This window comes from Colius striatus, chromosome 8 (assembly GCF_028858725.1).
Source record: "Colius striatus isolate bColStr4 chromosome 8, bColStr4.1.hap1, whole genome shotgun sequence".
NCBI lineage: Eukaryota > Metazoa > Chordata > Aves > Coliiformes > Coliidae > Colius > Colius striatus.
The window spans coordinates 19,146,811-19,159,495 of record NC_084766.1 but is presented as its reverse complement, the minus strand read 5'-3'; the positions used below and the strand labels follow the sequence as shown (position 1 = coordinate 19,159,495).

The 12,685-nt window shown below is 41.9% G+C and overlaps 1 protein-coding gene across 1 annotated transcript in view; it reads left to right on the top strand.

Moving 5' to 3' along the window:
• Positions 1 to 12,685, top strand: part of ANTXRL (ANTXR like) — a 56,452-nt gene that overhangs the window by 25,401 nt on the left and 18,366 nt on the right. The window contains exons 11-16 of the mRNA XM_062001396.1: positions 2,070 to 2,139; positions 2,783 to 2,861; positions 7,401 to 7,496; positions 8,149 to 8,187; positions 11,108 to 11,206; positions 11,852 to 12,019. Of these exons, the coding sequence (XP_061857380.1) occupies positions 2,070 to 2,139; positions 2,783 to 2,861; positions 7,401 to 7,496; positions 8,149 to 8,187; positions 11,108 to 11,206; positions 11,852 to 12,019 (551 nt within the window). The remainder of the gene's footprint in view (positions 1 to 2,069; positions 2,140 to 2,782; positions 2,862 to 7,400; positions 7,497 to 8,148; positions 8,188 to 11,107; positions 11,207 to 11,851; positions 12,020 to 12,685) is intronic.

Genomic DNA, 12,685 nt, shown 5'->3' with positions numbered 1-12,685 from the left:
CAAAAGCTTGAAATGCATCTTTAGTCAGTCCTGTGACCTGTGGGCACTGTGTTGCAGGGGCTTACGTGGGGTGTGCTACTGCACAATGAATTTCAGCCTCATTGGAGTGGTGCATGTAGGTGGTATGTACAGCCAGTGAGGATGGGGTATCAAGTTTCAAGAGAGAGAAATAAAATTGCTCCCTCTTCACTTGATCAATACCAATAGAAAGAAACAGTGGTATCTTGATCCCTGGTAGTGTCTTCATTCTCTTTATTCACCAGTTCAGGAGACACTCACCATAAAGCAAGGCCTTCCCAGTCCTGCTCTACTCCTCTAACACCAGTTGCTGGTCTCACCCCAGCAAGCATGTAGTGGGGAAAAACTCCTTGTCATCACTGTGCTAAACAGGGTCTTTTGTTTACTGTCTCAGCAGCCAGGCAAAAGATAAAAATACTGAGCGTCCAGTTTCTCAGCAGTCCTCTCTTATTCCCAAGAAGCCATGTATGTCTGGCAGGGTAAAGTGTGACGTGGAGAGAGGGAAACTTTGCTTCTTTTCTGTATATGCTTCCCTTGTTGACTGTGCACAGTAGAGGCTTTCATATCCTGTTGTGGTCAGACTGGTGCCTTCCTAACAGTGAATTCACTTACAAGAGGGAGCACATGAATTGCACCTTCATTTCCCTTCCTAGTTGCCCACGTGGAGGCTGCATTAAATTAACTCTGGTGGTCTTGGTCTCATTCCATTGACAGATGCCCTTAGCCAGGGAATTGTTTCTTGTGGTTTACCAAATAGACAGACTTTAAGTTTTTTTCTGCCGTGTCCCTAATGCCCTGGCACCTTGACTGGACTTCACATAGTGAGTGCTGACTTATGCCTGGAAGTAAACAGGAAGAAAACTAATCTAATTCCCAATCTCCTCTGTGCTGTGTTCTACTTGGGTTAGATCTGCAAGAGATGTTAGATGAGACATTGATCTATGCTGGCTGGCTTTTTTCCACTTGGACTGGCCCTAAACCACATCACTATGATTTCCATGGTCTTGTCTCTGCCAGAACATGGAAATGAGCATTGCTTTCAAATATTAACCTCTAAGGTATAAATAAGATGGCAGCTTTTACCAGCCCCTAATTCACTTGGATTGGAATTTTGTGAACCAGTCTTTCTCTGGACTAGCACCTTAACTACTTTGAGCCATTTGGAGCTAAGATGTGGTCACAGCAGTGACTTATCTACTCTTGTGCCTTCAGTTTTTACACGTCTATTAGAGTGGCATTGCAGAGTTACAGCTGAGCCTACTCTCTGTGTTCGTGGAACTTGGCCTTTTGGATGTAGTTTTTGAAAACAACAGGATTAGCGCTGCTGACTGTTGGAGGAGCAAAGTGCAGGGACACAGGAAGACACCCATGGCCTTGCTTTTGACTCTGCCTGCAGCAGACCGTCATAAACATGGGCTGTTTCTGCATGATGCTGCTACAGAGGAGAGGTTGGGGGCCTGAAGAGCAGCAGCTACTGCAGGAAAGTTCCTCACAGTAACATCAGTCATGACCCCTCTCTGCCTATCTCAACCATGGGTGTTTGTTGGGGTTTAACTCTGGTGTCTATCCACTTCAACTCCACCTCATCTCTGTTCTTCCTTGGGTTCAAACAGTGCAGCTTTAACTTCTTCTCTGTGTGTATTTGAAATTAACTAGGCAAAAATTGAACCATAAACTTTTGACCCCTTGAGTAACTTGTGGGATCAGAGTATTCAGTATGAGCAGAGGTTGCATGCACTTTCCGGATAGAAAAGATGAATTTTGCTCAAAGCTGGCATTAAAAATGGCTGATCAATGTTGTCAGGAACAGAGATGTACTTCCATTAGCTGTGGTAACTGTAGCCTGATAATGTTATGTTGACATCAGCAAGAGTGGTCATCCTAGTACTTGGCTTTGTAATCAGTACCATTAGGGAGTATTGGTACTTGCCTAAGTGCTGAATTTGTCTGTGGCTCCTATTGATGTCAATGCTTCTCCAGGGAGTGGCCTATTTGGGACAATTTATTGGAGTTTTTTTTCATCCTTGATAGTTATATTCATTTCTTTTCAGATGAAAAGCCAACTCATGTTCAAGATACTTACTTACTTTGTCCTGCCCCAGTGATAGAAGATGCTGGACAGTAAGTATTGCTTTCCAGCATGTCTCAAGAGAGAGGACACTTCTGGATGAGGATGTTATTTTTGAGCCAAGGACTCAGAATTTTGCCCAAAGTGCCAAGTTAATAAATGTGTGTGTGTGAGGATTACCTCTATTCCCTTTATGCTAAGATCCTCTCTTAGTATGAGCCAGTGTAGCTCTATGCCTGTGGTTCTTTTATTTTACTGTTACTTTAATGTTTTTACCTCTTGTCCTCAGAGCAGGTATTCTGGATTTTCTGACATACAAATGAAAACATATTCTAGCTCTTTAAGCTGCAGAAAGGGTTTAAAAAAAAAAAAAGCCTTGAAGTTTCTTGTGTCATCTAGAGTAGTATTAAAAATGTCTGAGACTTTGTTATGACTTGTGCCTAGTGCCCTTTAGCCTCAGGTGGGATGAAGGTTTTTTAATAGAGAGAATATGCCCCAACTCAATTGCCCCAACATAAAAAGTGTTAGGTCCTGCAAAAGCAGAGAAATGAAGGCAGGTAGGCACCTGAAGCCACGAAAACGCCTTGACTCAGCAGGACATTTTATCCGATGAGCCAATGGCTAAAATACAACCAGAATAAAAGGAACAATGGTATAAAGGACACTAAAAATAAGTGTATCTGTTTTATGCTTTAGGGTGGTTTTCCTACAAGTCAGCATGAACAACGGGCTAACGTTCATCTCCAGCTCTGTCAACATCACCAGCACACAATGTGTAAGTAATGGCAATGGGGCTTGACAGACAAACCATGACATCTTGGAAAGCGACAGTGGGTCTTCAGGCAAAGCCTCCTAGAGTGAGCATGAGTTCTCTACCTTTTGTGTCACAGTTATTGACTGAATCCCAGCAGTTTTTGAAAAATAGCCAGGGTTAGTTAAGATTAAATTGTTATTCATGGCACATAAATCATGATAGAGTTACTGAATTAAAAATTATAACAAAAGGTGCCCTGCTTATTCCTGTCACAGGAAAGAGATTCTCAAAGCTAGGATCAGATGAGAAGGAAATCTGGCAAAATGAGGAAAGGAATATCAGGATATGACACCCTGCTGAGCTTTAGGATCTCTTCTGGGATCAACAGTGCAGCTACCAGAATATGGATCTGGAAGGGCCACAGCATGAAAGGTCCTCTAAATTTACATGGTTGGTTTTTTTTGGTTGAAGCTTATAGCATTATTTTTTAGGCCACTCAATTTGCCTTTAGTAGTTCAGGGTTCACTTTTACAGTTTTAGTGACAGGACCTGGTTGCTTTTTTTCTTAATTTCCTGGGGGATAACCAGAAAGAGACAGTAACCTCAGATCCTGGGACGAGCTTCTTAGTAAAAGCTCAGCTGAGGAAAAATATGCTGCTGTGGGACAGCAATGGGTATGGTATGAGCATCTCGTGGTCAAAAAGATCACCTGTTCCCTGGTGGAGTTTCAGGGACCAACAGGTTCCTGAATGATCCTCAATCAAAATCTGATCTTGGAATAGAGCAATCAAAATGAAGAAGCTGGCCACTAAGTAAGTAGTGTTCTTCCATGCTTTGGATTAAAGATAGGCAATGCCTATAACTAGTGCAAGCAAATGTGGTAGCTTAAGAATTGGTCTTGTGCTTGTGGACTAAGCAAAGTTTGCTAAAGTATCCAGTAGCAAACATTTTGTATCAAATTTGAGCTTTAGTGATATTAAGGTCAAAAGACTGTGGGAACTGGGGCCGTTTAGTCTAGAGAAGAGGAGACTGGGGGGAGATCTTGTTAACATTTACAAATATCTAAATGGTAGGTGTCAGGAGGTTGGGACATCCCTTTTTTCTATAGTAGCTAGCAACAGGACAAGGGGTAATGGGATGAAGCTGGAACACAAAAAATTCCACTTAAACATAAGAAAAAACTATTTCACTGTTCAGGTAAGGGAGCCCTGGCACAGGCTGCCCAGAGAGGTTGTGGAATCTCCTTCCTTGGAGGTCTTCAAGACCCGCCTGGACATGTTCCTATGTGACCTGATCTAGGTGAACCTGCTTCTGCAGGGGGGTTGGACTAGATGATCTCTAAAGGTCCCTTCCATCCCCTACCATTCTATGATTCTATGAAAAGGACTTTTGTAGCCTATGTCAAATGCTGTCATAGTTGTTTGTGATCATTGTTGGCCTTTTGACAGCTGCAGAGCAGAGAGAAAGGCAGGAATGAAGATAGAGGCAGTGACTGAAACATGCAAATCTAATTTTCTGATGGTTTTGGCAGTGAAGCTGGGAAATCTCCCACCAGATTGCTAGAACAGTCTGGGATGCAAGGACTTAGAATTTAGCAGAAATGCATTTGCTGCTTCACCTCATTAGTTCTATTTTTCCAAAACTTTCCTCCAAATTTTCTATGTCGAATACTGGTATTTTCACACTTTATTCTATTCCTCTCTTCTACCTCAGGTATGGTAAAACCTTTTGTATCTGTGGTGAAACACAAGTGTTAACTGGTGCATTTAATTACCCATATGTAGCTTACGTCTGATTAAATCCGAAGTCTTAGCCTTAGCTGAACTTCCTACAGGCCAGGACATGTATGGAAGAGGCTTTCCTCTCAGTAGTCTTGGGATAAAGAGAGGAATCCAGTCTGCAGTTCTGTCAGTTTTTAACCAACCTCTTGCAGATGGAATGTGAAGGAGGCAGTGAGCCCGATTCTCAGCTGGTACAAAGCCAGAGTCTCAACTCTTGTTTCATCCCATAAGCAGGGAGTTAGGCAGTTCAGTTTCTGACTTTGTCTTAATTTCATGTATTTCACTCTTCTCATTTTAGAGCCTCCCTTGGTTTCCTTTCCCCTCCCATTTCCTTTTCTGTGGGTGGCAGTCAGCTGGCCTGCTCAGCTCTCCTCCCCAGCTGGCTCTTCTGTCCTTTCTCTGCAGTAAGTATCTTCCCTTCTCTTTACTCCTAAAGTCTCTGTGTGATCTCTGTGGTTGTTTCTGTTCAGCTGCATGAAGTCTGCTATTTCCTTTTCAAAGTCGAGCTTCACTATGATGCTTTGTATATTTAATCATTAAAAGAGGGCTCATTAGCTTCTTTCTGCCAGCAGCTACTGAGCTGCTGCTGGTAAATAGCAATTTATATGAGCACTTTGCATGGGAAAAGCAATACCTAGGAACAAAGGCTACAAAACAAGGAGGTAATGTGTGTTTGGAGTAACAGTGGTATGTATGTCTGTCTGGTGCACTGCATTGGTGCTGGGCTTGGATTTGTTTTTCAGCAGTGCAACAGTACCTCTTAAAGTTACACTTGACTTTTATTCATCCTTTTCTCAACAAACTGACTTCACTGGGAATTCATCCTTCTCAAGTGTCTGTTTTCCAGTTGTTTTAGTACTACTTGGGGCCATAGGAGGGTTGGAGCACTGAACTGCAGCTGTGTAGTGTGTCTTCTAACAAACCTCCTTTGAGCAGGGGTCTGGCAAACATCACAGCATTCCACCTTGGCTTTCAGCTGCTCCCTGACCAAATTAATGAGATGAGCTAAATGATGTATCCCAAAACAGGTCATTTTGCTGCATCTATAACAAGAAGCCACAGAGCACTGGAGGGATACTGGTGCTGTGATACAAATATGAGATGCTGGGCTGCAGCCTGGAAAACAGATAGGTACCACCCAAGTCAGCCACTCAGCATCTCACCCAGATTTTGCAAAGCTCTTACCAACTGGTACTTTCTCTTCCACTCTGTTCATTGTCTGGGGAGAGAACATACCCATTTGAAACAGTGAAGGGAAATCCTGTTGAAAGAGAAGACTAAGCATCAGTTTCTAGGATTTCAGCAAGTAGTTTCAGTTTTAATAAGGTGAATCTCATGGACTTTATCCTGTATAGATATTCTTTGAAATTTGCTTTATTTTCATTTATCCTCCAACTTATTCTTTTCTGAAAATCTCTTACAGCTTCCTCTCTAGCCAGATACCGTTTTCTTAGCCTGATTCACAGACCTTTCTCCAAACTCTTTTCACATCTTCCTAGTCCCAGTCCTATAGTTTTCTGCCAGGTTTTGCCTGTTCTCTGGAGCTCCTGTTGCTGGTGAATCGAACCTCTTTTCAAACTCAAAAAATCATAAAAAAAATGGCTGGAGCACCTCCTCCCAGAGCCCAATGCAGTCCAGGGAAACAGCATGTCCCAGCACGTTACTGGCCATCTGCAGCAAATGTTTAATTTCCAAAAAGCCATGTGCTCTGTAGGGGCCAAGCAGCATATGAAAACCTGCATTCCTGCCAGCAATACACAGTTAGAATCATAGAATCAGAATGGTTGGGTTGGAAGGGACCTTTAGGGATCATCTACTCCAACTCCCCTGCAGAAGCAGGTCCACCTAGATCAGGTCGCACAGGAACATGTCCATGCGGGTCTTGAAGACCTCCAAGGAAGGAGACTCCACAACCCCTCTGAAAAACCCTCTGGCTTCTCTGAAAAGTTAATTTCAAGTGTTAGCACTTAACTTTTGTTTTAAATCTCTAGAATTCCAAAAAAATTAACTTTGATTTTTGAATGTAGATCATTAACTATCCAACCCCAGAGTCCCACTGTTCTCTGCAGTGCAAGAATCACATGTGAAAGAATCAGATACGATTAAGATCGTGGTTACAGCATCTAATGGAAAATACTCAAACCAGATCTAGGAAGCATATCAAGAACCAGCAGCATTAAGGACTAGTTTGCATAATTACTCATGCTGGGGTTGTGTATGCAGTTTGAGTCAAGAGGCAGCACAGGCATACTTGGAAGCTGATGAGGCTGAACGAGTGAGTTGTGATCTGTACTGTGATGTTGACATGTAAACAGTTGCCCCTAAACTCTTACCTCCAATATTGCCATTCTTTGAATATCAGTATTTTCATATTCTGCATTGGTAAAGTCATGCAAAGTTTCTCTGGACACCTGGCAGTCCGCGGCCATGTAGTTTGCACTGCCCCTCTGACAGTATAAAGGGATGTGTCAGCACAGATTTGGTAATGGGTGGAATACAAGTTTAACACCCTTGAATCTAGTAGGCTAAAAACACCATAAAGTTATACATTAATGGTACATGGACACGCCTCAAACAGGAGATGTTTTCCTGAATCATGACTTCAAATACAGATTTGTCACATCAAATACTGGTGTGACCCTGATGATAATAATAGCTCAATGACTTCATAATCTACCTAAGACCTCTTAGTGAGGGAAGTCTGACTTATTTTGCCAAGTCTAAATACGTAACTTCAGGGTCCTGCCTTGTTACTCAGAAGTAATCCTCTTGTTTGCAGCTGACTGGGACCATTCTTTTCATTGCCCTCCTAATTCTCTTTCTGCTGCTGACTCTGGCTCTTCTGTGGTGGTTCTGGCCCCTTTGCTGCACAGTGGTGAGTACAGATTTTTAATGTTTTTACTTGGTTTCATTTCTTCTCTGTGAAAGCAGAGTTTAAGCCAGATTTGTGCTTGTTGAAGTCACTCTGGTCTGAGTTTTTGAATGTTGCAGGGCCTATGTGATTTTAATATTGAATGAAAAGTTTAAGTGAGCTTGTGTGCACAGCCCAAGCTTCTGTTGGGATTGAGACCTCCTTAGAACAAGACTGCTTCAGTAAAGTGTCATAGAACTGGTTTACTAATACGTGCATAAGCGTTTTAAAGCATAAGCTTTTCCTTTTTAAAGACAAGAGTTAGGTTTTTATTCAGAGAAGCTGCAAACTGAGTGAATGTTTTGCACTAGCTTGGTAGTTATATGACACTTCTAAGGCAGAACTACCAGAATGTGGAGCTATATTATGAGTTACTTAATAGTAACTTGAACTAAAACTTCAAAAACTAAAACTTCCAACTTCCAACTCATCTTGACTAATCACAGTTCAATGTGATGGATTTAGCTTCTCATTTGCATCTATTTGCACCTACTGAATGTGGAGGGATGGAGCAGGGCAACTCATCTGTGCTACGAGCAAGAAAGCAGAGAGTGTGTAGTATTGATATAGATGAATCCTGCCATTACCTTAGGTTTCTCCTGTTTATGTATTCCAGGTGATCAAGGAGCCACTGCCACCTCCACCTCCAGAGCCTGTAAGTACAGAAGTTTGAGCTGTCACACTACAGTGGCTGCAGACATTGCATTGTGCAGCATGGAAACATCAGTGCTGTAGGTGTCTTTATGACACTTTGAAGGCTGTGAGAGGAAGTCTTGTGGGTTGGGGCAATTATTTCTGTCTTCTGGCCTCTTTTTATACATACAGAAAGATTATTTTCATCTACAGAAAAAATAGTTGTAGAACTCAAAAATCCACAGACCAACACTTCCTATGGTATTTTATTCCTTCTGCTGCCCGTCAGACAGACATGTAGACAAACCTTTGCTTCTCAAGCTGTGCTGAGAGCTATCCTCCTCCCACTGCCATTTTTCTCAGCAGGAGTTTAGCTCAGATTGGCAGCAAGGGACAAAGTCTGGCAGCTAGGAAAAAAAAAGGACAGTGACAGCCACATTCTTGTGGGTTTGCTACAGGAGAGAGACACAAGAGCCTGTTCCAGCTGTGGCTCAGCTGCAAAGTGACCTTTGGAAGGACATTTAACCTTTCTCCCTTTAGGTTGAGAGCTCTTTGGGGCAGGGTTGTATTTAGCTCTTCTTGGAATAGTAACACACTGACCCTGACCTCGGCTCAGTTTCACTGTACTAATTTCATGAATATAAAAGCACCTTCAGAGCAGACTCATGCCTGCCTTCATTTCTTTCCTAGGCATAGGCAGTTAAATGATGGAAAAATACTTGCCTAACCCACAAGAGAAGCTTATAGTTTGCTGCTAACTTGCTGTAATTTGGCATGAATATCAGGAGGCACCCACAACTGCTGTTTTGAGGTTGCCAGAGGCCACCATTACTGTGTATGTGATCCTGTTGCCTGTCTGGGGAGCAGTGCTGTCACAATTTAACTTGAGAATATGCACCAAAAATCCTGCTAGTTTTTAAGGTGACTAGTGTTGTCACAAAGCACGAAACTGCAGTCATGCTGTGTTTGAAGGAGCTTCCAGAGAGCATTGCACACCTGCAGCAGAGTTCCCAGATGCTTTGCCATTGTTCTGATCAGCAGAGGTTTTAAATGCAATCAAAGAGACTATGACCTGACATAAGTCTCCAGGAATAACACAGAATATGGATATTATCTGTCTGTTTACTTGGCCTTGTCTTTATCCAGTATGGGTTGTTGTTTCACACTAGCCTCCCTAGGTATGGCAACCAGCCTTTTAGCTGATGTAGTCTGGTATTGCTGCTGTTAAATTCAGTATAGTTATCTAAAACTTATTCTAAACCACAACTGTTAGATTACCATTACTTTTTTAAAACTGTGTGTGGTAACTGATGATGTTGTTAGGCTATGTGTTCAATTTAGAGGATATTTCATATAAATCCTGTCAGATAGGAAAATATCAGCCATTGTTGTGACCTGCTACTGTCAGATTTGCCAGAATTAAGGATTGTTGGTTGTAAGTTTATGTTGGATCCCATGGAAGAGACAGGATATTTTATATAGTAAAGTTGATAATGAAAGCAAATAGAAATGAATTAAAAGTGCTGATGTAGTTCACTGGATACTGTTCTAGGTGTAGATAAAAATTATTTCTGTATTTGTTATACTCTTCAAAAAAACTCCAAACCAAAAACATAACCCTTACCAATTAGTGGTAGTATCAGCTATAGTTCTGTGTGGCATATTAAGGAATTTGTTGGAAAAACTGACCCATGAACTGAGTTCAGAGATAGCTGAGATCAAATGACACTGAATAACAGGTGGGAATACCTTTCTCCAAGGTATAACTTCAGAGTTAAATATGAACAAACAAAAATTAAGCCACGTTTTTTAAAAAGCTATTATTGGTTTTTGAGCTCTTAGTTGCTTTTAGATTTCCACTAGAAACATGGAGGGCAATTTTGAGAAAATGTCACCTAGTAATCTGAAAATAATTTGCTTCCTTGTCTGGTGTTTGGATTTCACTTGATTATGTACAATTTCTTTAGTAAAAACTAAGTCTAAGCTGTGCTTCTAGAAATGTACTTGTAATGATGAAAGTCAACGGAGAACACTGTGAGCAGTTCAAGAGCAGCAGATATCTGCGTATCAGCATGAAGTGTAATTATTTGTCTTTGTTAAAGAGTTTGAGGAATTAAAATAGTAGTGTAGAAGGCATGTTGGATCCTCCTCTTGATTATGTGGGTACTTGAAGAGTGTCTTTTCAGCTGCATTGATTCAACATAATGACAGGGAATCTGAGAAATCTCAGCAAGTTCTATTGGGTCAAAATGATAGAAGTGGAGATGTATCCTAAGGGTTGTTGAACCAGAAACATTTGAATGAACCCGAAGTGAAATCCTGATTCAGACTCTCCCACATTCCAGAAAAATAATCTGCAGTCCTGGTCAAAAACTCTGTGTCCGAGTTTCCTGACAGTTTGGAGGTGCTGCAATCCAAGGCCCTGGTTCTCAACTGTGTGGCTTCAGCCAGACTCTATGAAGAATCAAGCAGCATAGTATAACTGGTTACAGCTGCCGTGAGAGAAGAGTCTGATGCACGTGTTAGAAAACTTACAGTGGTAGCTTTTTTCCCCTGTTAGGTGACATTAAATTCTAAAAGCACAACTAATAAATGATTTCTTTGGGCTGATTGCTGTATTTTCTGTGTAGCATAGTGGCAAGCCAGTATAATGTACAATTCATCTCTACTTTGCCTTCTCTTATAAGTCAGTTGTGATTTTGAAGCTCAGTGCATATTTGACTAAATAGAAACTGCCTGGAAAGAGAAACAAGCAATCCTCTTTGCTTTCCCTAGCTAAAATTGCAGCTGCAGAGACAAGAGACTTTTGTTTTTTGTCAGCAAATCAGTATAACACACAAAGCTAGATACCTAAGGATTGGACTGTAGGGTGTTCAGTTGTTTTCCACAGTCTCTGCTGTTTTTGTGAGAAAAGCAGTTCTATCTCCCTGTCTTTCTCATAGGAATCAGATGACGAAGATGGGTTGCCAAAGAAAAAGTGGCCAACCGTGGATGCATCTTATTACGGAGGTCGAGGTGTTGGCGGGATTAAAAGGATGGAGGTATTTGGCTTGTTCTTTAGCAGTATGTTTTTATGTGAATTTTTAAAAAGCTGCCTTGATGGACTAGAGACTGGAATTTAATTAGGGCTAGTCCACCTGATTGCATCTGCAGTCCAAGTAACAGATATCATGCTGCTGTCATTCACAAGAATAATTAAATGAATCTAGCAGTATGATCCTTGCAGATTGAGGAATGGGTTAAGCACCAAAAGAAGTTCTAATTTACTGAATCAAACCTTTCAATGCAGTTGCATCCAATCCTCCAGTTTCAGGCAGAGTTAAACTGCTTTTGAATACTTGAGGGTGCCAGGTATCTACACTGTGACTGGCTGCCTGGTTTGGGGAATTTAAATGAATGGCTTTTTTTTTTCCCCCATCTTGTCTTTTTCCTAGTTAACTAGGAAAAAAACTAGTTAACATTAGGAGTTAAGCAGTAACTCCTAATGCACAAAACATCTGTATTGAAATTGGCCAATGAATCAAATCCTATTTGAATCCTAATATGTATTTCTGATTACAGCAGGAGTTTAGTGGTTTGGTACCTGGTGGCATTGGGTCATTAGAAGGGAACTAATTTCAGTGAAAGCCACCTACTTGTGGGGACTGCTGAAGTGTCTCTACTTAAGCGTGCTCTCCTGACTTCAGGTGCGATGGGGAGACAAGGGGTCAACAGAGGAAGGAGCAAAATTGGAGAAGCCCAAAAATGCTATTATTAAATTGCCAGAACAGGAGTATGAGCCTTGGGAACCCAAGCCGAAGAAGCCGCATGTGAGAAAACCACCTTCCCAGCAGAAGTGGTACACTCCGATCAAGGTAATCTGTCTGCCCCCAGTTTTACCAAGTCTCTTATATCACACATGTTACTTCATCCCACTTCCTTAGTGCAACCTTTCTTATGGTGGAGCTGGGAGAATCTATTTAGGAAAAATCACCCATAACCTCCATCTTTGCCCATTTCTTTGAATGTGCATTTCACCTGACAGAGTGTTGCCATATTTTTTTGAGGAGAGTGCAGGGTGTTGGATGGCATGGGCAAAGATCTGCCATCCCTCAGCTCACACCTTCTTTTGGTGTGCTTTTGCACAGCCTGGATTGCAACAGCGGATACCTGAGCCCATAGGGAGGGCACATGCTGGTTTGTGCTATCTCAACACAGCACACAAAGAGGATCAGATGAAGTGCACTGTCCTTGCATTGTTTGCACTGTGGCTGAGGCCTTGGGTTGGGATTCAGCTCTGTTCCTCTGTAGTTCAACCACAAGACATAGTGTTTGATTTTGGGCAAGTTGCTTAGTCTCTCCACACTTTTATCTCCATTTCTCCCATGTCATTATAGTATCTGGTATCTCCTGTCTTCTAATGTATGTATCCTTGCACAGCCCTTGGGGCAGGGCGGAACTATTGTCTCTGCTTAGAGAGGAGGGCAAGTGCAGGCTAAGGGAACAGCTCATCCCAAAAACCTGTGGCCATACCACCCCCT